Source organism: Amphibalanus amphitrite, unplaced genomic scaffold, assembly GCF_019059575.1.
Source record: "Amphibalanus amphitrite isolate SeventyFive unplaced genomic scaffold, NRLGWU_Aamphi_draft 000008F_arrow, whole genome shotgun sequence".
In the NCBI taxonomy this organism is placed as follows: Eukaryota; Metazoa; Arthropoda; class Thecostraca; order Balanomorpha; family Balanidae; genus Amphibalanus; species Amphibalanus amphitrite.
Genome location: NW_024881504.1, coordinates 1,084,337 through 1,111,035, shown reverse-complemented (window position 1 = coordinate 1,111,035; position 26,699 = coordinate 1,084,337). Strand labels below are relative to the sequence as shown.

Sequence of the window (26,699 nt, the reverse complement as noted above, 5' to 3'; positions counted from 1 at the left end):
AAAATAAAAGGAGAACAAAATTTGAACATTCAGCTCAGGAGTATATGTGGTGCCCGGGACAAAGCACGTAACTGATAATTTTGGCTGCATTATATCGCCAGCATATGCTTACATATAGAAAATATAGTTAGGTACTGGGGTAGGTGTGATGAATATCCGTCGCTATCCGTGTGCGGGTTATCCCTCACACTTTTAGGGGTGCGGGTCCGATAAAACCCCTCGTTTTTTCGCGATTTTCTCGCGCTAAAAGCGGCCGATCGTGACGCAACTTTGAGTGTCCTCGAACTACGTTACTGGTTACACATTCTTTATACAGTTCATGATCCTGAAACCAATGATCTTTGACCTTTGATCTGATTTCTGAGACCATGGCAGACCGAAATGATTTGCCGCTTATGTTAGCGCACATAAAATTGCGTTTCCAGACTTCTTTTGTGATTACATATAAACGTGCCAACATGTGAACTGATGGTTGTCCCATGCATTATGATTGGCTTCAAGTTGACTTGACAGTTGTCGGCCAGGTCAAGGTCATTGACGTTTGGTGACTTCGGGTGACTTTCAAATTATACGATTTTAAGGGATTTTTTTAAAGCTGATTTCGAATCCAGCATTCGCTGAGACATTTGAGAAGTATGTATAGTTGTGGTGCCAATGCAACTTGCTACGAAGCTGTCGCTGGTGGTTGAGGTACACCTGCTATAAACAGGTGGTGCGGGTGGGACCCCTACTACTTGATCCAAACTTACCCAGCCCAGCCTAGCATAATCCTCGCCCCCCACCCCCTAGTTTTTTTTCGCGATAGCTCCGAACACACCAGCAACAGAGCTGAAACTAGGATACCTGACCTTTGATTCAAGCCGGATCTTTTGACACCAACCAGATTTTCAGGTCAGGTCAGGTTACTGACCTATGACGTCATAAGTGGACGGTCCTCAGATGCCGCAACTTCGCAACGCCCTCAGTCCCAGAGGAGCTTTTACAGGGGGATGAAACTTACAGTACGTGCATCTTCTAGAATTCTCACAACTTGTACCTCTAGGATTTTTCCTAAAGATCACATGAGAAAATGAAAACTGCTATTCTGGCGCCGGGAACGATCTCAAACTATCTCAAGTACACGAATCGTGATTTCATGCACTCCTTGTAAGGTTAGATGCTTCAATTTGGCATTGTTGACGTTGCGTGACGTCATTTATGACGTCACTAGGGTCATACGAGCTTTTCGTCAAGAACTCCCGATCAAACTGAGCTAGCGAGTCGGTCAAGCCACCAATGGACTGAGGAAGACCTGCCGAATCGAATAATATGCAACATGACCACCTTTGACCAATGTCGCGACCTAGGGGTCTCTGACCTGACCTTGACCCGAGGTCAACGCCTCAAGTTGACCTCATCCGAACAAAAAGTATACCATTTGACGTGCCTGAGAAAGGCGATCATGTTGATGATAAAATCGCGCTCTGCGACTGTTTTTTAAGAAGTTATTAATTAAAAACCGAACCCGTGGCTTGCGTCACTTGACCTGACCTCAGAGGTCACTGGTTGACCTGAGACCTTAAAATCGGGTACTAGTTGCTGTGTCTCCTAACAACACACACGCTCGTTTTTTTCCGCGACGCTCTAACTCAATCAGGGGCGAAAAACGACGAGGGGGTCGTACCAACCCCCCCCCCCCCCGGCCGGCGCGTATGTAGAAAACCAACTGGTCCTGCGGGGTTAACTCTCGCCCTTATTTGTGATCTGCTAGCCGCAAACGCACAGGGCGGGGCTAGGTTATTGGTTGACCTTCCAGGTCAGGTCAGTGACTCAAAAGTCGGGAAAATCGGGACCTGTTTAAACTTTGGAGAGTTAGGCTGTTACGAGTTTTTTTTTCGGGGCGCTGATCACGAATTTCATGTTAGCTTTGATCACCGATGATGTCTTGGTGTTTTTAGGCCAGGTCGGGTCAGGTCAGGTCAGGTCAACCAGTAGGCGTCTTGCTAGCTGGGGCATTCCACGATAGATCGTACCACTTTTTTCCAATTTGACACCCTCATCTCTCGGAATTTGACGAGAATTGGTCTCAGGGGTAATCAGGGGCTCTGAATCCACCTGTAACAATTTCAGACTTATCAGATAAGTATTTTTTGAGTTATGGTGTATAACATTTTTTGGATCTTGCTTTGCAGCGCTAAGTTTGGCGGGCTGTAACTCTAAGACGGATTATTCAAATGCCAAATGTTATATAACATTGAACATGCAATGAAATAGAGATTAATATGTATTTTTGAAATTTCGAAAAATACGCTATTTTTGATATATGACATATCGAGTTTTCTTTCATTTGTATTTTTTGGACTTTGGGACCAAATTTTTTTGAATTTTTATTTCTTTAAAAAAATATTTGGCTCATTGTTAACAAATATGCAAAAAATTAGGAAGGTGTTCTTTCTATAAATGTATTTATTTTACGTCACGATAACGGTTTCGAATAGTGATTTCGGGAGGGGAGCTTACAAATGGCGTGGTAACGCTGCCTAGTGACATCACGGGTTACTGAAATTTTAATTGAAGTCTGAGTCATCTGAAAAAAGTGAAAAGAGGGTTCATCCAACCCTCTTTCCTATAAGCGCGAGGGTGAAAAAGGCTGTTTGGTTCTGACATTGTTTTGGACGCCAACGACCATATCTGTCCGAGATGAAAGTTACAGGACGCATACATGGTGTCCTCCAGAGGTCTCACAACTTGTATATCTGGGAATATTTAAGGTTACGTGAGGTCAGGTGGTCGGTCACGTGACATCACTGTTATAAGTCAATGGGGAAATATAAAGACTGTTATTTTGGCGCCGAGAATGATCTAAAACTATCCCACGTACATGGTATCGTGATTTCATGCACTTCTTGCAAAGTCCAATGCTTTTCTTTTGCATTGGTAACCTTGCGTGACGTCATTTATGACGTCACTAGGGTCGTACGAGTTTTTCGTCAATAACTCCCGATCAAATGGAGCTAGAGAGTCGGGAAAGCCACCAATGGACTCGGGAAGACCTTCCGAATCGAATGATATGCCATATGATACCCTTTGCCCAGCTTCGTGACCTGAGGGGCTCTGACCTGACCTTGATCCGAGGTCAACTACTTAAGTTGACCTCACCCTAGCAAAAAGTATACCATTCGATGCACCTGAGCTAGGCGAACACAATGATGCCAAAATCGCGGCTCTGCGGCCATTTTTTGCGAAGTTATTTACCAAAAACCGAACCCGTAACTTCAGTCACTTGACCTGACCTCAGACGCTACCGGTTAAATTAAGACCTTAAAATCGGGTACCAATCGCTGGGACTGGTTGCGGCACACACGCTCGTTTTTTCCGCGAGACTCTAGCTCTATTAGAAGCGAAACGGCGTGCTGGGGTCGAATCAACCCCTCCGAAGCCCATTTTGTTTGCGGGAAAATGAGGATTTTATAGAAAGAACACCTTTCTAATTTTTTGCATGTCGATTTGCAATGACATGAAGTTTATTTTGAAAAAATAAAAATTTGAAAAATTTTGGTCCCAAAGGTCATTAGAGGCAAATGAAAAAAGATCACGGTTTTTGCTCAACAATGAAAATTTTTCTTTGGAATTTTTAAATGGTAATATTAATTTTTGCTTCATCGCAAGCTTAGTGTTGTTTACTGTTTGTTGGTAGCTTAACCTGTTCTTGAGTTATAGGCCATCAAACTCACCGTTACAAACCGAAGTTAAAAAAATGTAATGCAATATAACTCAAAAAGTTTTGATCTGAGAAGTCTGATATTTTGCCAGGCGTCTTTGGGGCCTATGATTACCCCTAGGACGGATTTTCATTAAAATCTGAGAGATGAGGGTGACGGGCCTGGTACGATCTATCGTGGAATGCCCCAGCTGTCCATAGTTAGTAGGTGTCAACCACCACTGACAGCCTCGTGACATACGAAGGCGCCAAAATTACTTCGTAAATGTTCAAATGGGTGCTAAATTCGAAATCAGCTCCAAAAACTAGCCCAAAAATATATGAACCCAGAAGAAGTGAACTAAGGTCATCAAAGGTCCATGACCCTGACCTGACCTTCACGTGACCTTGCCACCCACCATAATGCATGGGACCACCATCATTTCACATGTTTGAACGTTTACAATCACAAAAAGACTGGAAACGAGCGGATAATAGCCGTTTTTTACGAAGGGCTTCCTGGCGAATGCCCATCTAATTTGAACAAATCTGCACAAAATGTGTACTTCATGGCCGTCGTGAAATACTCCTGAGCTGAATGTTCAAATTTTGTTCTCCTTTTCTTGTTAAATGAACTAGATTGAACAAGATTTTCATTGGACAAGATTGTTGACGGCCCTCCTGTGAAACGAGACTCGATGAATTCTTAAACTCCCTAGTTATTTTGTAACAACCCTAGGTTCGTTGCATACTAACTAGGGAGGTTGCAACGACCCTAGTTTCGTTGCAACGTCCCGGAACGAGCAGTTATTTTGTAACGTCCCTAGGGTCGTTGCAAACAAACTGATCGTTCAGGGAGGTTACAACCACCCTAGGGTCGTTGCAAACTAACTGAAATCGCATACTCCCTGTAACATACATAACCCACGGACACAAGACCAACCAAACGCCCACCGATCGAACATACCCCTTATTCGCGTTGCGGAGCAAGCGGGTCACCCTAGGGGGCCCATTCACCCGAGGGCCCGAGCCCTATCCACACGGGGGCCCGGGCCACGTCCACCTGGGCTCCGAGCCCCATCCACCCGGGGCTCCGGGCCCCGTCAACCCAGGGGCCCGGACCCCATCCACCTAGGGGGCCAGGGCCCGTTCTCCCAAGGGCCCGGGCCCCATCCACCCAGGGGGCCCGGGCCCCATCCGCCCAGGGATCCAGGCCCCGTCCACCCAGGGCTCGGGGCCCGTTCTCCCGGGGCCCGGGCCCATCCACCGGGGCTCCCGGGCCCCATCCACCAGGGGGCCCGGACCCGTTCTCCCGGGGTCCCGGGCCCCATCCACCCGGGGCCCGGACCCCATCCACCCAGGGGGCCAGGGTGCGTTCTCCCGGGGGCCCGGGCCCGTTCTCCCGGGGGCCCGGGCCCATCCACCGGGGGCCCCGGGCCCCATCCATCCGGGGGCCCGGGCCCGTTCTCCCGGGGGTTCAGGCCCCGTCCACCCGGGGCTCGGGGCCCGTTCTCCCGGGGACCCGGACCCATCCACCGGGGCCCCGGACCCCATCCATCGGGGGCCCGGGCCCGTTCTCCCGGGGGCCCGGGCCCCATCCACCTGGAGCCCCGGGCCGACCCCTCACCCGTGGTGTCCCAGTAGGCATTTCTCGAAGCGGGCTCGTCCAATAATTAGATTACGACCTCTCTCTCTCTCTCTCTCTCTCTCTCCTCTCTCTCTCTCTCTCTCTCTCTCTCTCTCTCTCTCTCTCTCTCTCTCTCTCTCTCTCTCTCTCTCTCTCTCTCTCTCTCTCTCTCTCTCTCTCTTTCTCTCTTTCTCGAGCGGGCCCCCGACAGAAATTTCGGGGGGTCAGCTGACCCTCTGACCCCCCCCCCCCCTGGCTGCGCCACTGAGTCAATGGGGAAAATGAAAACTGCTATTCTGGCGCCGGGAACGATCTCCAACTATCTCAAGCACACAGAATCGTGATTTGCTGCACTCCTTGCAAGGTTAGATTCGTCACTTTTGCAATGTTGACCTTGCGTGACGTCATTTATGACGTCATCAAGGTCATATTAGTTTCTCGTCAATAACTCCCGATCAAATTGAGCTAGCGAGTCGGGAAAGCCACCAATGGACTCAGGAAGACCTGCCGAATCGAATCGAATGATATGCGACATGACCTCTTTCGACCAATTTGGTGACCTGGGGTGCTGACCTGACCTTGACCTGAGGTCAACACCCTAAATTGACCTGACCCGAACAAAAAGTAAATCATTCGACGCGCCTGGTCGAGGCGAACACGATGCTGCCAAAATCACGGCTCTGCGGCCGTTTTTTTGCGAAGTTATTCACCAAAAACGGAACCGTACCTTGGTGCACTTGACCTGACCTCAGAGGTCACCGGTTGACCTAGGACCTTAAAATCGGGTACCAATCTCTGCGTCTCGTAACGGCGCACACGTTAGTTTTTTCTGCGACGCGCTAGCTCCACCAGGGGCGAATCGGCGAGGGGGGTCGTACCTGCCCCCCCCCTCGGCCGGCGCGTATGTAGAAAGCCAAGGTAGGTACGTTTTTCGGCTACTGGTCGTTTATTGTTTTCGTTTCGAATTTTCGACCTTCGCATCGAGGTCGTTGTCAAGAACCAGGAGATCACGCACCGCTTTGGAACAAAACGACAGTCCTCGAAAACGAAAACAATCTCACGAAACGACTCACGAAAGAAGCGCTACAAATACACGTCAAGAAAAACGACACCATCAACCGAGTAGACGGCACCGCATTCAGTCCTTTATGGGATCAGTGCTGGTAGGGCAACGAGATCCGACGATCAAGCAATCAAAGATTTTAAGCATGTATTTTTAATGTGTCACAGCCTGTTTGTATGTCTCATGTACTGCATACATTCATTCATTCATTCATTCATTCTTTTATTCATTCATTCATTCATTCATTCATTGATTGATTCATTCATTCATTCAGTCAGTCAGTCAGTCAGTCAGTCCGTCAGTTAGCCATTCATTCATTCTTTCATCTATTCATTCACTTTTTCCTCATTAACCCGCGCACCGACGGGGGGGGCGGATATCCGCCCCCCCCTGAGGTTTTTCGCGAATAGCGGGAAAACCGCGGCGCGTAGCGCCGCGAAATTTGGTATGACTATTCCCTTATCAATTTTACACATGGTGTGCAAGTTTGAACCTCCTACCTTTCAAGGTCAGGTCACCAGGTCACTTTGAATGACCCAACCTCAAGTCACTTTTTTGCAACTTTGTCACCGTGCCAGAGCTACAGTAGATGTCGGAGGCCTTTGAAAGTCGCAGGATGTTATTAGGTCATTAGTAGCTACAATTTGTATATCTCGGAATTTTGATATCGGTGACCTAAGGTCAGGTCAATTTCGCGACCTCCCCATTATAAGTCAATGGGGGGAAAATCAACTCCCTGTTTTTACCACTAAAACGGGTCGGAATGGCCCCATATACCATACATGACTTCATATACGATCAACCTTCACTACCTTGAGGTCTGTTTTGCTGTTGGGCAGCTGTGAGGTCATGTGACGTCATCAAAGGTCACCAAAGGTTTTTGGCCAATAACTCCGTACAGGAACAAGATACAGACGCGTGGATGGTCTCATTGTGTTCAGCTCGTCAAGACGCATCGAATGATATACATGATGACCTCGAGGTCACGTGACCTGAGGTCAACCTTTGACCTTGACCTTTCGAGGTCAACTTATATATCATTCGATGCGGATTGACGAGAGGATCACGATGATGCCCTTAGTTTGTTCCTATCTTGACTAATTCGAAAGTTATTCGAGAAAAACTCTCTCCATATTTAGCGCCGCCATTTTGACTTTTTCGACCCCTGTGACGTCATCTTTGACCTGACCTGAAAATGACCTTTGTAAAAATTGTAGATCTTGACCGTGCGTATCCGATGCCGTTTACCGGTTGTCGCTATCTTGCTTCGTTCTCGAGATCTCAGGGGGGGGCGGTCATCCGCCCCCCCCCCCCCCCGTCGGTACTAAGTTGGCGCAGACCCCCGTCGGTGCGCGGGTTAATTTTGGGTACAGATTTTCAGGTCAGAAATAGCTGGAGGGATTACTTGCACGTTTTGAGATATGATAACCGTACTATTTTTTCAACCGTGTTCATGATGCATGTCATTGTCATTGTTATATGTTCCTTGACAACGACCTCGATGCGAAGGTCGAAAATTCGAAACGAAAACAATAAACGACTAGTAGCCGAAAAACGTACCTACCTTGAATTAAGATGTCTAGTTGTAAAAGCTTGAAATCATATATTGTAGAAAGCCAATAGGTCCGGCGAGGGTTAAAACCCAAAAGTAGGTATTGTTGCCACACGTTTAGCCAAATGCACTATCTGTGTTAAAGGTTGTACATTTACAAGCCGGATTTTTTTTTACACTACACATCTGAAGTCCGATTGAATTTGACACAGTTAGGGGCAAAGCCGCTGCTCTTCTTTTAGGGTGTACCTAATTGTTGACGCATGCCACCAATCTGAATCTGATGCCTACATAATGCATTCATGCCCGCGTAGGAGGAGGGGAGGCATTACAGTCACAATCTCTCTTTTTGACTGCTGTAGGAATCGGCGGCGCGAAGCGTCGCGAAAATTGGCTAAAACATTTGTTAACCCGCGCCCCAGTGTCAGTCTGGATTTTCCACGACCTGGTGTGGGGGGTGTTTGAACACCCCCCCCCCCTTCTAACTCGGCTCCTGGGCCACGTAGCGACACGCGGTAAGCGGCAATCGAAAGAACGTCAAAAATAAGGACGAAAACACTTCAGTCATTTTTTGGGTCAGGTCAAAGGTCAGGTCACCAGAGGTCAACAAAGGTAAAATGTTGACTATTTCAACATTTTGGAAACTGCCAACGGCTATCTCGGGAACCGATAGAGCTACAGCGCCGCGGAAAAGTGCATACGATAGCCCTTTTACAGAGCTTTCTGAACAATGTACTCAGATTTGACCTCAGGTCAACGGTTTAGCCTCCAGAGGGCAAAAACTCCAAAAATAGCCGTTTTTACGAAAATCGGTTTTTCGGCGATAACTTTTGACTCAAAAGAGTCATGACATTACTTTTGCCAGCATCATGTTCCTCTTGTCGAGACGCGTCGAATGAACTATAAGGTGACCTTGAAAGGTCAACTTGAAAATTTGACCTCAGGTCAAGGTCATGACCTGACCGGAAAAGGTCATGTTGCATATCAGTCGATCTGCAACGTCGCGCCGAACACATCTAAGGCGTTTTCAGCGCTCTAGCACGCCTCTATCAGATGTTTTTAGCGAAAAACTGTTAAATTCTGTTTGTGACCTGAGATGACCTCGGGGACATAACGAGGGGTCACAGTTGCCATTTTCCGGTTCAGTGTGTCAATTTCACCTACATCTCGATGTTTGAGAGTGTCTAGAATAGCGTTCGTGCAAAACAGACGCTTTTCAGTTTTCTCCCATTGACTTATAGGTAATGGAGAGGCCGCAAAATTGACCTGACCTTAGGTCACCGATATCAAAATTCCGGGATATACATTTTATAGATACTGTTACCACCATCAATCGCTGAAAGTTTCAAAGTGATCGGTCACTCGGTGTAGCTATGGCAGATATTGAAACTTTTTATGAGGTGAGGTCACTTCAAGTGTCCTGGTGACCTGACCTTGAATGACCTTGGTCTGAAATTTTCACAACATGTGTAGAATTGATGTATGATAAGGTGAGGTCGGGTCACCAAGTCAAGCAGCCTCTAAGTTTTGTGGTCCTGCATCAACCGTGCAGCTTGTTTCCTAGAAGTTGGAAATTTAGTGTAGTCTGCACGACTGCGGGGTTGAAGCCGGAGACGGTCGGAGTTGACTATTCTGCAAATAGTCATTTTTAAGCATCCTTGGGTGTTTATTTTTTGGGGGGATTTGCCCCTCGGATTCCTCGACCGGGGGGACGCGTCCCCTGTCCCTCTGTTTTCGACGCCCATGGCGCCTGCGATGCCCATACGGCCGCCTGTGATGCTCATAGGGGTGTCTGCTTGCGAGAGACGGCACCTATGATGCCTACTCGGGTGTCGACATGCAATAGAGGGGCGCCTATCAATGCCATAGCGGCTCCTCCGTACGAAAGACGGGCGTCTGTATGCCAAAGAGGAGCGGCTCTGAGGCAGTGAGGGCACCTACATGCAATAGAGGGGCGCCTCCGAGGCCTACATATATGGGCGTCCACATGCAATAGAGAGGCGTCTATCAATGCCATAGGGGTGCGTGCATTCATACGAAACAGGGGCGCCGGCATGGCAAAGAGAGGCGCCTCCAATGTCAATAAAAGAGTGGCGCCTAAGACAAAGGCACATTTTATGCGACAAGGGTCGCCTGTGGATCATGTAGGGATGTCTCTGATGATGACTATAGGGTGCTCATATGCCAAAGAGGGGCGCCTATGGAGCTAGGGGCTCCTAAGAAACGAGGAAGACATTTGTATTATGGTTTTCAGGGGTCATGCGCCGTTTGCGGCAAATAGATTCTAAAAAAAAATCGGAGAGGGGAATAACTTTTTAAAATAGTGTGGACTTTCCGCGCTGTTCGCTTAAGCGGTTACGCCCCTGATCCCTGGGTACATCTGCCCGATCTCAGAAGCTAGATTTGGAGGTCATACTTGAAAGCAGGACAATGAAAAAGTTAGAGGCCCCTGAAAATAGGGGGCCCCCTGGAAAGGAGGCCCCTCAACATTGTGGCCCACTCACTTTTCATGACGTTCCTACGCCCGTGAAAATGACTGAAGTGTTTTCGTCCTTATTTGGGACGTTCTTTTGATTGCCGCTTACTGCGTGTCACTATGTGGCCCAGGAGCCGAGTAAGAAGGAGGGGTGTTCAGACACCCCCCCCCCCTCCGGCCCGGCACGGAAGTCTCGGAGCACCGGCCCGGCGCGGGTTAAGTGACCTGGGTCTGAAATTTTCACAACATATGTAGAAAAGATAGAAAAAAGATAGAAAAGGTGTGCCAAAAACGAAACGCCGCCGTTTTTTATAGATATTTTTAAAAAAAACCGCAGGAGGGGGGAGGGGGTGTTCAAACACCCCTCCCCCAGCAGGGCGCGGGTTATGAGGTTGGCATCAGAGGGTCAGCTGATCAACCTCCCCGAAAATCCTGTCAAGGGCCCGCTGTGGTCTGAAAATTCCAGTGGAAGAGCATGGATAGTGACTAGTGAGAGTGAGAGAGAGAGAGAGAGAAGAGAGAAGAGAGAGAGAAAGAGAGAGAGAGAGAGAGAGAGAGAGAGAGAGAGAGAGAGAGAGAGAGAGAGAGAAGAGAGAGAGAGAGAGAGAGAGAGAGAGAGAGAGAGAGAGAGAGAGAGAGAGAGAGAGAGAGAGAGAGAGAGAGAGAGAGAGAGAGAGAGAGAGAGATTTGACATTATCTGATTTTCCTTGCAGGTTCTACACAGCGGTGAGGTCTGATGAACATTACCTCATCGCTATGGAACTTGGCGTTTGTACAGTGCACGATTACGTGAAAGAAAAAGTCAAATTTACCAGCCTTGGGATCGATAAAGTCACAATACTTCGCGACTCTTCAAAAGGACTGGAATGGCTCCATGAAAAACAAATCAGTGAGTAGCACAAGGAGGAGTGAGGCAAAGTGGCCACCCTAAGGCCCAGGCTCCACTTGGCGATTTAGTCTGTGTTATTTTGCGATTAATGCGATATCGTGTTGTCGCATTTTTTTTTTTAATCTGAACTTGTTTGCGATAATGCGATAGTGCGTGAGCGTTAATGCTGACATTTAACCACCGCCCGCACATGGGGGCGGGGTTTGTCACCCCCCAGAAAGACTACCTCCAGGTAGTCTTTCTGCTCTGCACTCAACATTTTAGAGCTAGAAGGCTGATTTTTGGTATAGCTGCTCCTCTATCCTTTCTTGATGTCCTCTGAACATTTCAAATTTCTGTGGTTTTTGATTTCGGAGATATGACCTAGTTTTTCAGGTCATGTCATGACCCAAATGACCAATTATCTTCTCAACATCTTGCGTTGGCTAGGGGCCTTGTGAGCTTTTGACACCTTGATTTCGGCCTTTTTTGCCAGTCTTACCTCCCACCTATCATGGAACATGTTGTTCGACAATGTACAGATGTCAAGGTCAGGGTCAAGGTCAACCGAGGTCATCTAAAATAATTGCGCTTTAGGCAAGCTGAATTTACTTTTCGTGAAGTTTTTTTGACTGCATTTTTGGTAAAAGCTTCTCAGATCATGATTTCATGTAATATGGACACATAAACAGTCAGTGCACACATCAGTATACATGTTACAGGCAAAGTGATAACTCGGGCATTTTGCAAAATGCCTAGGCAATTTGCAAAATGCCTGACCGGCTAGGCATTTTGCAAAATGCCCAGGCAATTTGCAAAATGCCTGACAGGCCAGGCATTTTGCAAAATGCCTAGGCAGTTTGCAAACTGCCTGACCCACCAGGCATTTTGCAAACTGCCTAGGCAGTTTACAAAATGCCTGGCGGGTCAGGCATTTTGCAAAATGCCTGAGTTGTGATTGATTTATTTTACCGTTTTTGTTTACCACAGGCGTTGACCACGTCGTTCCCATGTGCCTGAGCCCCAAGCACATTCAATATTTACGAATATACCCACGTCTTCCGCCACTTCCGTCGAGATGGAGCCACTACTGAATGGACTGTGTAGATTGAGCCAACGTCTCCCTATACTTTTCGTATACGGAGTTGTAGCCGTGCGTGTGTACGAATGCTGTGATGGGGCGCGGAGCAGGGCACATAAAAAACATGGGCGCGGAAAAACGCGGCGACCGGCCGAATATTGACCCGACATTCTTCGCTTCCCGTGCTTACTTACATCACGGCAACAGAGGGCCGCAGTGACACGGGGTTGCCAGCTCGATCGATAGAACAGAGACATCGTATCCAATGAGCATTTTTGTTAATCACGTGTGACGTGGAAAGAAATAGTCTATATCTTGAGAAATCAGCCATTTTTGGTACATTTCAGGAAAAACAGCATTCATAAACAATGCATTGGAATGCGATGAGATACATTCCATAGACTAAAAGAACATGTGGCTTTTCCAGAAAAGCAAGTTTTTGGTCATCCACGACCCACGTGCACACCTTTATAATAAAAAGACGCTTAGAAATAACGAGTTTTACATTCAACGGACATGCTCATCTTTACACAGTCACAATGCATTGATAATGTAGGCGTGTGGCCCGCCAATCAAACTACCATACATCGAAAGAACATTCTTTTCTGATCAGATCTACCCAAAGTATTTCCAGAGTCATCAAGGCTCTTAGAAACATTACAATTTTAACGCGTGTTTACCGATAAAACCGCGCCGGGCGCCCGGCAGCCGGCGCGGCGGTCGGGCCGCGCTGCCTGGGGCTCAGTGACCCTGAACTCGGCAGCGCTACCCGGAGAATGTCTCACTGTGTGTCCTCCCACTTGGTGCGTATCGCTTGTGATTAACCCCTGTAAGCGGCACTTACAATACCTAATGATTACGCATCGTCGCTGGTGTGAGTTCGATGTCGGGCATTTTGCAAACTGCCTGAGAAAATAATTTCAGGCAGTTTGCAAAATGCCTGGTGGGCCAGGCAGTTTGCAAACTGCCTAGGCATTTTGCAAAATGCCTGGCCTGTCAGGCATTTTGCAAATTGCCTGGGCATTTTGCGAAATGCCCAGCCGGTCAGGCATTTTGCAAATTGCCTAGGCATTTTGCAAAATGCCCGAGTTTTCACTTTGCCTGTAACATACACACAGACACACACAGACATGCAAACACATATCATTGACCTTGACCTAGCTTGACCTGAAATGACCTCAGCAGCAAAAACCTGGTCGGGCAGTGTGACAAAGAGGTTCTAGCTGTATTGGCACCAGAAAACGGCATCGGCATCGGTATATGATAAGCAGCGCACTTGATATCCAACAGTGACCCAAAACAGCAACATTTTTTTGTTTGACCTGACTTGCAAGGTCAATGACAAGCATCAGAAGGAAAACTGGGTATCATTGGATTCGTCTCTTCCCAAAGAATCTTTTTGGTCTTTACCGCGAACCTCTATCTCCAACAGGAACGAAATGGCGCGGGGGTGGCACCCCCCCCCCCCCATGTGCGTTCTAGAATGGGAAAATGACATGTGCGGGCGAGGGTTAACCCGCATCTTGGTGACGGAGCTATTTTTAGCCCCCGCCCCCTTCAGATTTATCGTTATACATCCAAAACCACAGTGTTGATTGTCACCAAACTTTCAGTATCCTCTCGGGCATCACTTTAACACATTGTTACTTAACCCGCGCATGACTGGGGGGGGAGGGGCTCTACAGAGCCCCCTCCCGTTTTTCGGCAATATCTTCTAAACCGCTTGACGGATCAACACGAAACTTGCCGTACCCGCAGCGGCATCAATTTGACACCTTGTGTTTAAATTTAAACTTTCTAGCTACCATTGTTTGGCCGAAAATGACGTCAGAGTGACGTCATGTCGGCCAATTTTCATGCAAAATATTGAATTACGGCAAACGCTCTCAGGAGCTTACTTCTAAAGCTAGATCTAATTTCGTTGCATCAGTAGACAAACAATAGGTACACGTGGCTTTCAAACTGCAATCTCCAATTTTCGAAATTTTGGAAATTTTGAAAAATATAATTTTACATTTATAATTTTTTTTTGTTATATTTTGATTTTTTCAAAAAGTTTTTGATTTCTCGCAAAAACCGAATAAATCTGATAGAACACACACCATTGAACTAATCTAGCAAGTTTTAGCCCAATATCTTGAAAAATAGCCAAGTTATTCGCATTATTGTCAAAATTTTACAATTTTATGTTTTTCAAATCCATTTTTCAGTACGTTTTTGACGTCGTACAGCAATACAAATGGCACCATCGTGTTACTGAGCTCAAACTGCATCTGATAGGCACCTTTGTTGTTGAAAAATTTCATTTTCAAAATTAGAACTTTTCTGACCTGAAAGTGACCTGACCTTCGATAATTCAGCTGACAATGACCTCAAATGACACATACGACACTATTTTCGAAATCTACGAGTAACATTGACCATAAAACATGCGTCACGTGACCGATAAATGATATACAATTATCATGACCTAGCCTGCGACCTGGTGGGGGGGGGGGCTATTTTTTGTCCCCCCCCCCTCCAGACTTTTCGATATATCTCCAGAACTGCTGCGCCGATCGTCACCAAACTTTGAATACCCTCCCGGACATCAATTTTACATATGGTGACCAAAAATTTTTCCAAAGGCTATGATAGGTTGGCCGGAAATGACGTCAGAGTGACGTCATGTTCTGCCGTTTTCGACCCAAAAAAGGGTTTCGCGGGAAGAGCTGTCAGGCCTATAGCTTTGCAAATACAGAAAAATGATAAGGAAATAAAAGCTGTAGAATTGACAGGGCTACAAAACTGCTATCTCAGATTTTTGATTGTTTTTATTTTGACCCCCAAAAATCAAAAAATAATTTTTTGGATATAATGATCGAAAAATCCAAAAATAATTTTGAATTTCGCAAAAACCGGAATATATGTGATAGTCCTTACCGCCTTCCATCCACATACCAAATTTGAGATTGATACCTCTTTTTTGGCGAAGTTAGGTATAGCGAAAAAACTGTTCAAAAATTATGACGTCAAATTTTCAAACTCAATTTTTAGCAATTCTAGACCCCGTACCGCAAAACAAAGACCACCATTAGACTCCCGTGACGAGCTGCATCGAATCAATACCCATTTTATGCAAAACTATCATTTTTAAGATTTGACCTTTTTTGGCCTGACCTTGACCTGACCGTGACCTGAACTTCACCAGAAAGTGACCTAAGCCGTACATGATTGTCTTATAACCAACACCATTGAGTAGGAAATGAAAAATTGGCCATAAAACATGCATCACACAACCTTAGTAAAGTTGGGCTCATGTGACCTGACCTGTGATCCTTGGTGACCTGACCTGTGACGTGACCTGGTATTGTCAGTGACCTCTAATAGCAACATATCTACTAGGCAACTGACGCCCTATCGCTGATTCTCGACAAAATGCGTTTTCCTCGGTGTTATAGCGCATTCCCTAGAAGACCCGTGAACGGTGAAACATTTCATCTTTGACCTGACCTGTGACGTCATCGGTGACCCCGAGATCAATGAAATTTGGTTTCCTTCGACAAATTTACAGGCCTTTCGAACGCCGTTTGAATTTTGCGGATCCGTCCAGTAGTTTCGGAGATACGAGGGGGGGGGCAAAAATAGCCCCCCACCAGGTCGCGTTATAAACAGACCCCACCAGGGCGCGGGCTACGATGACCTGGCCTTGACCTTAAAAATTCGAAGTAAAAGTTCGGTACCCTCAGGGTATCTAAGGCATCCGTCAAGTAGTGCGTAAACCAAAAATGAGCCTGATCGGACCGGCCGTACGGTGGTCAGAGCCTAAATTGTGAACTAGCAAAAATGTCGATAATTTTTACTTTGAACTGACCTGTGACGTCATCGGTGACCCCGAAGTCAATGAAAATAGGTTTCGCTCGACAGTTTTTCCAGGGCTATCATACACCGTTTGAATTTTGACTATCGGCCCAGTAGTTTCGGAGATAGGAGGGTGGCTCTGGAGAGCCCCCCGTCACTCGCTTTATGGAAAATACCCTAGTCATGCGCGGGTTAAGACGTTAATGACTGAAGGTGCAATGAAAAGTTAATATTTTAGTGCACGCCGTATCGCTGCATACATATTGAAAAATGTGCGTAATAAAGGGCTCTTGCTGTGCGTTTTTAGGAAGCCTGTTCCAAATAACGCACAAATGCAGACCTTTTTTAAAACAGTCACCATAGCCACACTGAAATCCCAGCATAGTCCCGTTTCTGGGATTATAGAGACAATTGATTGCCTAACATACTGGCGTGTTTACAACCCTATCGGCGCAGCCATTTGGCAGCAATTGCGATTTGAACCTTACGTGTGCGTAATTGGGTCACTCTCCCTATGCCCCTGAGTTCATCGCAGGTCACGAATGATTACGGAGCGAGCGAAGCGAGCGTAGTCTTTCCTTAGATTAACGGAAATTTCTGAGTATGAGCGGCCGGCCGGCTGGCCGGCCGTGCGGACGCTTTTGCGAAGCCTATATCTCAGCAACCACTTGACCGATTTACACGCGGTAATTTTTGTAGGGTAGCTTCATTCCTTCTACCAAGTATTGGACTATTCCCGATGCATGTGGGTGACCCCTTATGCACGTGCCACGTGCAAAACGAAGAGGTGTCAGTTTTGTAATTGTTGCAATATCTCGGTAACTACTTGGCCGGAAGCGCTGAAAGCTAGCATGTAGGTAGGCACCCACTAGGCACTGCATATCCATGTGCCAGAGTTGGGGTGCTGCTGCACGTGCGCACGTGCAGGGGTCGATTCCAGATCTCGAGAACGGCTGGACTGATTGCGCTCAAATTCGGTACGCGGTTAGGGACCGGTTAGTAGGGTGCAGTGCACAAGTCAGTTGGAGGTACCCTCTCGAAATTTCGCACGCGCAAGGCCCACCCTCTCGCTCGCTCCGTTAGTCGCCCCAAAAGGCGTTATACTGGTATCTAACAGTTTTTTTTGCGAATACCTTTTGATATAGGCAAGCGAGCGATGAAAACGCCTTGGATGTGTTAAGCTCAACGATACAGATCGACTGATATGCAGCATGACCCTTTCCGGTCAGGATATGACCTTGAACTGAGGTCAAACATTCAAGTTGACCTTTCAAGGTCAAATTATACTTTAGTCGATGCGTCTTGACGAGAGGAACACGATGCCGGTAAAATGAAGCTCGTGCAAGGCTTGAACCAAAAGTTATTGCAGAAAAAAAAACTTTTAAAAATCGGCTATTTTTGCAGTTTTTGCCCCCTGTCAGCAAAACCGTTGACGGTAATCTGAGTCAAATCTGAGGGAACCACTCAGAAAGTGCATGAAATGATAGACGTTCTGTTAATTGAAGAGAGGCGACTTCTGTCAACTGACCGGTGTGCAGCGTGCAGATGTTGATACTCTGCAACTGTTATTTTTGTTGTTTTGTTGATTTTTCAAATGAAGGTATGTTTTAACCCTCGCCGGCCGAGGGGGGGGCGGGTGCGGCCCCCCCCCCAAAGGTTTTTTTTTTCGCGATAGCTCCGAGCACGCTGGCGATAGAGAGCTGAATCTTGGCATACCTGACCTTTGATTCAAGCCAAATCTTTTGACACCAACCGCATTTTTTGGTCTGGTCAGGTCACTGACCTATGACGTCATAAGTGAACCTCTGCACGGTCTTCAGATGTCGCAACTTCGCAACGCCTTCACTGCCAGAGGAGATGTCACAGGGAAATGAAACTTGCAGGATCTAGTATCCATTATGAGTCTCACAGCTTGTATATCTCGGATTTTTTCCTAAAGGTCATATGAGGTCAGGTCATTTTTGTGACCTCACCATTATAAGTCAATGGGGAAAAATTCAAACTGCTATTCTGGCGCCGGGAACGATCTTCAACAATCTCAAGCAAACAGAATCGTGATTTGATGCACTCCTTGCAAGGTTAGATGCGTCACTTTTGCAATGTTGACCTTGCGTGACGTCATTTATGACGTCATCAAGGTCATATTAGTTTTTCGTCAATAACTCTTGATCAAATTGAGCTAGCGAGTCGGGAAAGCCACCAATGGACTAAGGAAGACCTGCCGAATCGAATGATATGCGACATGACCTCTTTCGGCCAACTTCGTGACCTGGGTGTGCTGACCTGACCTTGACCTGAGGTCAACATCCCAAGTTGACCTGACCCGGACAACAAGTATATCATTCGACGCGCCTGAGCGAGGCAAACACGATGCTGCCAAAATCGGCGCTCTGCGGCCGTTTTTTGCGAAGTTATTCACTGTAGTGTCGTCTTCCGAATCTCCCGAATCAGCAGTCCGCTCGTCAAGTCCTCACCAAGGTCCTCACAGTGCCAGCTCGATCCAACAAGTGTGTATTTTACAAAACTGAAGCTCCGACAACATCTCGGCCAAGGTCAACCGAATTCATGGTCGTTAAATCACTGCCGTTTAGTTCACTGCCAAGTTACTACATTTTCCCCCCTCCATTAACGGAAACGCGCTGGTGTCTTGATGCGTCTCCCACACCGCGTTCGCCGTTCCCCACCGTCACGCGCCAGGGACGACGGTCCCCCACCGTCGCCACGTATCGGGGACGACGACCCCTCACCGCGCGCACCGTTGCCACGTATCGGGGACGACGACCCCTCACCGCGCACACTGTCGCCACGAATCGGGGACGACGACCCCTCACCGCGCGCACCGTCGCCACGTATCGGGGACGACGACCCCTCACCGCGCGCCGGGGACGGCGGCGGTCCCGCCGGAGACGGCGGCGGTCCCGCCGGAGACGGCGGCGGTCCTCCGTCGCCGCGCGCCGGAGACGATGCGCGGCCCCTGGACAGCGGTCCACCGCCGTCGCTCGTTGGTGGCTCTCCCTCGCCGGCGCCCGTCGGGGACGGCCGCCCTCCGCCACCGCCGCGCGCCGGAGACGGCGGCGGTCCTCCGTCGCCGCGCGCCGGAGACGGCGGTCCTCCGCCGCCGCCTGCCGGAGACGGACAGCCGCCGACTTCACTCAGTCTCGCTGGCGGCGATCCGCTCGAAGGATCTGTGGAGCGGGTTAGTCGTTCAGCGTGCACCAATGTCCCACAGCTGAGTTTGTATGAGACACGTCCCCTCCTTTCCATCACCATTCTCGGAGACGAGAAGGCCTGCCGACCTTTCCTGGGGCGGGGCACCAGCCTAAACCTCACCCATTCTCCCACTTCATAGTCCCTCGGCCGGGCACAATACCTCAGGTCGAAGTACTTTTTCTGCTTTTCCTGCTGCGTCGCCACCCGCGCCCTCGTCGTCGAGTCGTCCACCGGACGACGCTCAGCCGCCGCGTGCAGCTTGGTGCGCAGTTGCCTCCCTCGCAGCAGCTCCGCCGGTGACCTGCCCGTAGTGGAATGGGGGTGTGGACCTATATGACAATAGGAACTCACGGATGGCCCGCTTCCAATCCATACCATCGGCCGTCGCAGTCTGCAGGACATTTTTGACGTTCTTATTGAACCGCTCAACTGCTCCCGCCCCCCTTGGATGATAGGGAGTCACTCTGATTTGTCTCACACCCACTTCTTTCAGGTAGCCTGTGAAGACAGCAGAGGTGAATGCAGTACCGTTGTCACAAACTAGCTCTTCTGGGTATCCTTCTCGACTCGCAACAGCCTCCATGAACTCTATCACTGACTCCGAGTTGGGGTGCGCACAAAATGCTACCTCTGGCCACTTTGAGTAGTAATCGACCATGACAATAGCAAAACGTCTCTGCACCCCACCTCCCTCCATCGGTCCAATGAAGTCTATGCCCACTTTACTCCAGGGCGTCTGGGGCAGGGGCACCGGGTTCAGTGGGGGCACATTCACCTTGACAGTCTTGTCAGCGGTAGCGCAAGCAGCACATTGACGCACAAGACACTCAACGTTGGCGTCCATCCCGGGCCACCAAAACAGCTCCCTCAAGCGCTGCTTAGTTCTTACCGTGCCTTGATGCCCCTCATGAGCAAGATCCAGAAGACGCCTTCTCAGCTCCTCCGGAACCACGATCCGGTCGCCCTTGAAGATGAGACCGTCAGCCGTTGACAGCTCCAGCCTGCAGCGGAAGAACGGTCTCAGGTCGTCAGGACAGCTGGCAATCCTTGCCGGCCACCCTTCGTCCAGCTGACTCTTCAGCTTCCTGAGAACAGGATCGGTCTGAACTGACTCGCGGAGCTCGCCTCTGCTCACTGCCGAGAGACGCTCCACCCGTTCAGCTATCTCCGCCACCAGCTGCTCCTCGTCGTCTGGAGCCGCTTCCGCGCCCACTGCCGGCAGACGCGAGAGACCGTCAGCCACGTTACACTTGCCTGGCACGTGACGGATCTCGAAGTCGTAGACGAGGAGGCGACTGGCCCAGCGACTGATCCTCATTCCTGCCCGTCCGACTCCTCTGGACGTGAGAAGTCGCAGCAGCGCCTGATGGTCCGTCCTGAGGGTAAAGTGAATGCCAAACAGGTACCGATGCCAGTGTTCAATAGCCCATAGAGCAGCCAGTGCCTCCTTCTCAGTCGCACAATACTTCCGCTGTGCTGACGAGAGGGTAGCGGATGCGAACGCCACGACCCGCTCTCCTTCCGGGTGGATCTGGCTCAGCACCCCACCGAGACCAACATCAGACGCGTCCGTGGTCACCACTGTCGGTAAGGTGGGGTCAAACATGGCAAGCGCAGAACTGGACGTGATCAGAGCGATCACCCTCCTGAAGACCAGCTCCAGTTCCTCAGACCACTCGAACTCGTGACTTGCACTCGAACGAAGTTCCGCGCGCAGAGGCTCCACCAGCGACGAGTAGCCCTGCACGAACCTGGCATAGAAGCCAAAAAGGCCCAGAGCTGACTGGAGGTCAGCCTTGGTCCGCGGTGACGTCATCTCCGTCATCCCTCTCGTCCTCTCAACACTGACCGAGATGCCAGCTGCGCTCACTGTCAACCCGAGGAAGTCAAGTGTGGGGACACCAAACAAGCACTTCTTCTCGTTCAGGGTGATACGATGAGCGTTCAGTCGCGCGTGGACCTGCTGCAGCCGGACATCATGCTCTGGTGCATCCCTGCCAAACACAATGATGTCATCCATGTACACCATCACCCCTGGCAGACCCGTCAGGACGGCTTCCATGACCTTCTGGAATGCCGCTGGAATGGACGACAGTCCAAAACAGCACCGTTTGTAGCGCCACAGACCCTCGTGCGTCATGAAAGCGGTCAAGTCACGGGACTCTTTGTGAAGCATCAACTGATTGAATGCTGACTTCATGTCTAGTGAAGAAAAGACTCTGGCTCCTCTGAGCTTATCTAACATCTCTTGCATGTCAGGCAAGGGGTGCTTACTTGAGATGATGCTCTTGTTCACCTCCTTCAAGTCCAAGCAGAGACGGATACCACCAGTCCGTCGCCGGGTGACCACCACAGGTGACACCCATGGAGAGGAGTCCACCCTCTCTATGACGTCCTGCTTCTCCAGCTTCTCCAGGTGCTCCTTCACTTCACCCCTGACCGACAGCGGCAGGGGTCGCAGCTTCTGACGGACCGGAGTGGCCCCCTCCTTCACCTTGACTCTGTGGACAAAGCCGTGTATGGCGGGCAGAACCTCTGCATCCTCCCCCTCTACCGCACAGACGACATTGCCATCTTTGACTGTAACACTAAGCAGCTGCTGTAGGTCACGGCCAAGCAGGGGTACACTGTGGGACTCCACCACGAACAAGGTACCCTCAGTCGAACATCCCCTGTCAGAGGACACTGTGGCCGTCATCATACCACGAACAGGCAGAAGGTGTCCTCCATATCCCTGAAGCCTGATGGAAGACATCTGTAGAGGGACGTGCGCAAACTGCTCCTGATACAAGCTGCTGGGTATCAGACTCACTCCCGATCCTGTATCCACCAACATCTGGACCTGAATTCCATCAATGCCAACAGACATCATGGGACGAGGCACTTGAGAGGGCACATGGTGCACAGTCGACACTTCTACCACACAGGCATGCGAAGACTCCTGACGCTTGCACATGACTGCATAATGCAGGCCCATGTCACTCCACTTTTGATGACATCATAAGGGGGCCTCAGGACATTTAATGGCGCGGTGCGCCACAATCGCTCCCAAGCTACTGGCCAACAGCTGCCATTTTTGAAAATATTATTTTGAAATAAAGTTTCAAGTAATGAAAATATTGTAATAAAGTTGTAACTCAAATCTATACCATATCTAAAAACTTACTGAAAAATGAATTATCCATAGTAAAAATATAAGCTCGATGCGTTTTTACGTTGCTTTCCTGCTGCTGCAGAGGGTTTTTAAATCGTCTATATCTTCAAAACCGGCCATTTCTTAGCATATTGCTGCTCTTTTTTGTCGCTGGAAAATGAGTTGGGCTTTCCATTGACATCAACGGCTGAGCGGTATGTGTAGAGTGCCATCAATAATCTTCAAATGAAATTAGTCATTTTTACGTTGAAAGGAATGGAGTACCCCTTGCGAGCATCAGGGGTGACGTCACTCAGGATCTGTCTCTGATTGGTCGGCGGAGGAGTGACTGTACCTTCTATAGATGGCCTTGGCATAATGCCCTTTCTCATGACACTTGTTACACTTCCTGACCCTGGCTGGACACTCCTTACTCCTGGCTTTATGTCCTTTACGGCCACATGCAAAACAGGTCATCTCACCTTGCTGTCGTTTCTTGCCTTCTGAGTCTCGCCGGGTGGAGAAGCCGCCTCTCCTCTCAGTCGCTGCCACCTCCTTGAGGACCTCTGCCCCCAGCTCCGGAGACCTGCCAGCTAGAGTTTGTTGACGGTCAGCAGCCTGATCAGCAGCGAGAGCGATGACTTCAAGACGCTGCAGGGTTAGGTTTTCTTCCTGACACAGTCTTTCCTTAAGCCTTTGAGAGGAACATCCTTCCAAAAACTGATCTCTTATCATTTCATCTTCTAAGTTACCAAATGCACACTTCTGACTACCTTCCCTCAGATTGGCTAGGTAGGTACGAACAGAAGAAGCCTGCTGTCTGCACTTCCTGAATTTTATCCTCTCTGAGATGATATCAGTCTTACTGACAAACAGACGACATAAGACAGCTACTGTATCCTCAACCAAAGTGGTGTCAGAGGGCTCTGTTTTCACAATACCTCCTGGGCACTCAGCTCTAAACAGTCTCCGCCCTTCCTGCCCAAGGCAGTGCAGGAGCAAGGCCTGCTGCCTCTCCTGACTCCATGCTGACCAACCTATGGCCATGGCATAAACTTCGAAGTCCGGAAACCAGTTATTCCACGGCACCACCGGCGGGCCTGGAAGAGGTAAGAATGCCGCGGGCGGACGAATTCCCTCCATACCTCACGTCTGGTCCGACTACCTCGTCGCCAATTGTAGTGTCGTCTTCCGAATCTCCCGAATCAGCAGTCCGCTCGTCAAGTCCTCACCAAGGTCCTCACAGTGCCAGCTCGATCCAACAAGTGTGTATTTTACAAAACTGAAGCTCCGACAACATCTCGGCCAAGGTCAACCGAATTCATGGTCGTTAAATCACTGCCGTTTAGTTCACTGCCAAGTTACTACATTCACCAAAAACTGAACCGTACCTTGGGGCACTTGACCTGACCTCAGAGGTCACCGGTTGACCTAGGACCTTAAAATCGGGTACCAATCTCTGAGTCTCGTAACGGTACACACGCTCGTTTTTTCCGCGACGCGCTAGCTCCACCAGGGGCGAAACGGCAAGGGGGGGGGGTCGTAACCGCCCCCCCCCCTCGGCCGGCGCGTATGTAGAAAACCAATAGGTCCGGCGAGGGTTAAATTGTTCTGCCTATTTGTTCATGGATCAAACAACATCGGTGCTGGCGAGATTTTTGTTTTAATGGCATTTTAACCCGCGCCCCACTGGGGTCTGCGTATAACACGCCCTACTGGGGGGGGGGGCTATTCATACCCCCCCCCTAACTCCGAAACTACTGGGCCGATCGTCAAAATTCAAACGGCGTCTGATAGCCCCGGAAAAACTGTCGTAGAAATCTAATTTCATTGACCTCGAGGTCACCGATGACGTCACAGGTCAGGTCAAAGTAAAAATTATTAGCATTTTGGCTTGTTCACGTTTTGGGCTCTGGCCGCCGTCTTACAAGTCAGATCAGGCTCTTTTTTGGTTCACACACTCGTGAACAGATGCTCTATATACCCTGAGGGTACCAAACTTGTACTTTGATTTTCAGGTCAAGGTCAGGTCATCACAGGTCTTGAAAATATTATATCATGCGTCGGTCACGTGACACATGTTTTATGGTCCATTTAGGCCAAAGATTTCGAATTTGATGTCGTCTGTGTCATTCGAGGTCATTTTGAGTCGAATTTAGCTTAGGTCAGGTCACCTTCAGGTCAAAAAAGGTCAAATTTTGAAGTTAAAATTAAAACAAAAAAGGTGTCTTTTGGATGCAGTTTAACCCTCGCCCGTATAGGGGGGAGGGGGTCGAACGGACCCCCCATGGTTTTTTGCGAATAACTCGCGTAAAAAGCGGCCGATCGCGACGACACTTTTAGTACCCTCGCGTTTATCAATTTCACACCTACCCTGAAAATTTCATGACCCATACCCAAATGACCTTTGACCTGTGACCTACTTTTCGAGACCATGTTTGGCTGGAATCGCGATTCGGCGTATGTCGGCTCGCATTAGCCGCGCGTTTGACTCTTTTCAGAGTCAGCTGCTGCCAGCTGACTGAGATGGCAGCTTTTGGCGGAGCTCCTGTTTTGTTGGCATAAATATTGTGTTTTTGACGCCGTCACCAGTGGTAATGCGTTCAGATTGTTCAGCTTTTTCTTCTTCACAAGCTGAACTGATTTATTGTTATCAAGACAGTGAATAGTGAGTGAATTAGTTGTCTGAAGATTTGCCGGACAGAAGAATAATAAGTGTTTTCTCGCAGATCTTTGGGTGCGAAATGCCCTGAATTCCTGTCCATTTTTGGTATTGGAACACGTGACGTAGTTGATGTGGATCTGTCAAGAAGCTAAGTTCCACTAGTCGTCGTCCACCTTCAATGATATGGCTGGCATTATTAATGAGCTTCTCTGCTACATTTTGAACAAAATCGACAGTGTCCCGCAAGATACGCTTGTGCAACTGATTGCAGAGAACTTCAGTGAGGAGGAAGTTGAGACAGCAAAGAGTCTTTTATGTTCCCACGTAGAGGAATCACTGAAAGCTGGCAACCGCCGAGGCCAGAACAAGAAGAAACTGAACATTCAAGACATTTACAAGATGGCATTGGAGTGTGATCGGGGAATGTTGCCCAAGTTTGTGGCCCTAGACTTGGCAAAACTCCCGCCTATTTCCATCGACTGTATTGACGTCAGTGCGTTAATGCGCAAACAGCAGGTGATGGAGGTTGAAATGTCGCAGATGAAAACTATGCTCGATGATGTCCTCAAAGTCAGCGTCGAAACATCAAGACGAGTGGAAACCGTGCTGGCCAACAATTCTGCCGACCAGAGAAGTAGCTCCGCACGAGAACAGCGGAGTCAACCGGTGCGGGAACCTTCCACCCGTCTGGATGGAAGCACTTCAGTAGATGAGGCGCACAGATCTGGACACCCTTCGGAATCCACACTGCAGGAGCAGTCAGGACGGGGTCAGCAGCGCGGGCCTGCAGCTGCTACGTATGCTGCGGTAGCTGCTGCGGCCGCCCCTACGACTGGGGGAGACGGGAACTGGTCTGTGGCGAATAGGGCCAAGAGAGGTAAGCCTCCAACAGCTTCAGCATCTGGCAAGCTCACTACCACTAAAAAGAGTGTAGTGGGCCTTCAAAAGTCGAGTGTGATCTCTGCCGTAAAATCAGTAAAGCGTGTATCTCTGTTTGTGTCCAGGCTTCCCCCTGGCACGGACGATAAAGCCGTGGAACTCTACGCTAAAGAGCAGACTGGTGCAGAGGAGGTTGTGGCTACCAAATTGCAGACGAGATACGAGTCGTATCAGTCATACCGCCTCGAGTTGACCAATCCAACGGTGGATGATGTATTGAACCCAGAAATATGGGCGGAGGGCCTGCTCATTCGGCGCTTCTTTAACAAGAAGTCCGATCCTGCCATGTCTGTAGCCCCGAGGACTCTGACCGAATGATCCGTAACGTGTTACTGTGGGGTATTCTGCTTCTGTTTTTATGCTCTGTGACATCCTTTTTAGCTATAAATTGTATGAGGATTAGCACATATAATTGTAGGTCATCAAAACGCAACGCCGGAGGGGTTAAATTGCTTTGTGACAACTCGGATATAGTTTTCCTACAGGAGCATTGGTTATTCCCCTCAGACCTCCCTAGTCTTAACGGCATCCATCCTGATTTTATGTCGTTAGGAATATCATCAATG

At 48.9% G+C, this 26,699-nt stretch overlaps 1 protein-coding gene across 1 annotated transcript in view; it reads left to right on the top strand.

Moving 5' to 3' along the window:
* The window catches only part of LOC122379335 (serine/threonine-protein kinase/endoribonuclease IRE1-like), a 391,361-nt gene that overhangs the window by 159,888 nt on the left and 204,774 nt on the right, over nucleotides 1-26,699 (top strand). The window contains exon 5 of the mRNA XM_043361464.1: nucleotides 11,111-11,286. Within this exon, the coding sequence (XP_043217399.1) occupies nucleotides 11,111-11,286 (176 nt within the window). The remainder of the gene's footprint in view (nucleotides 1-11,110; nucleotides 11,287-26,699) is intronic.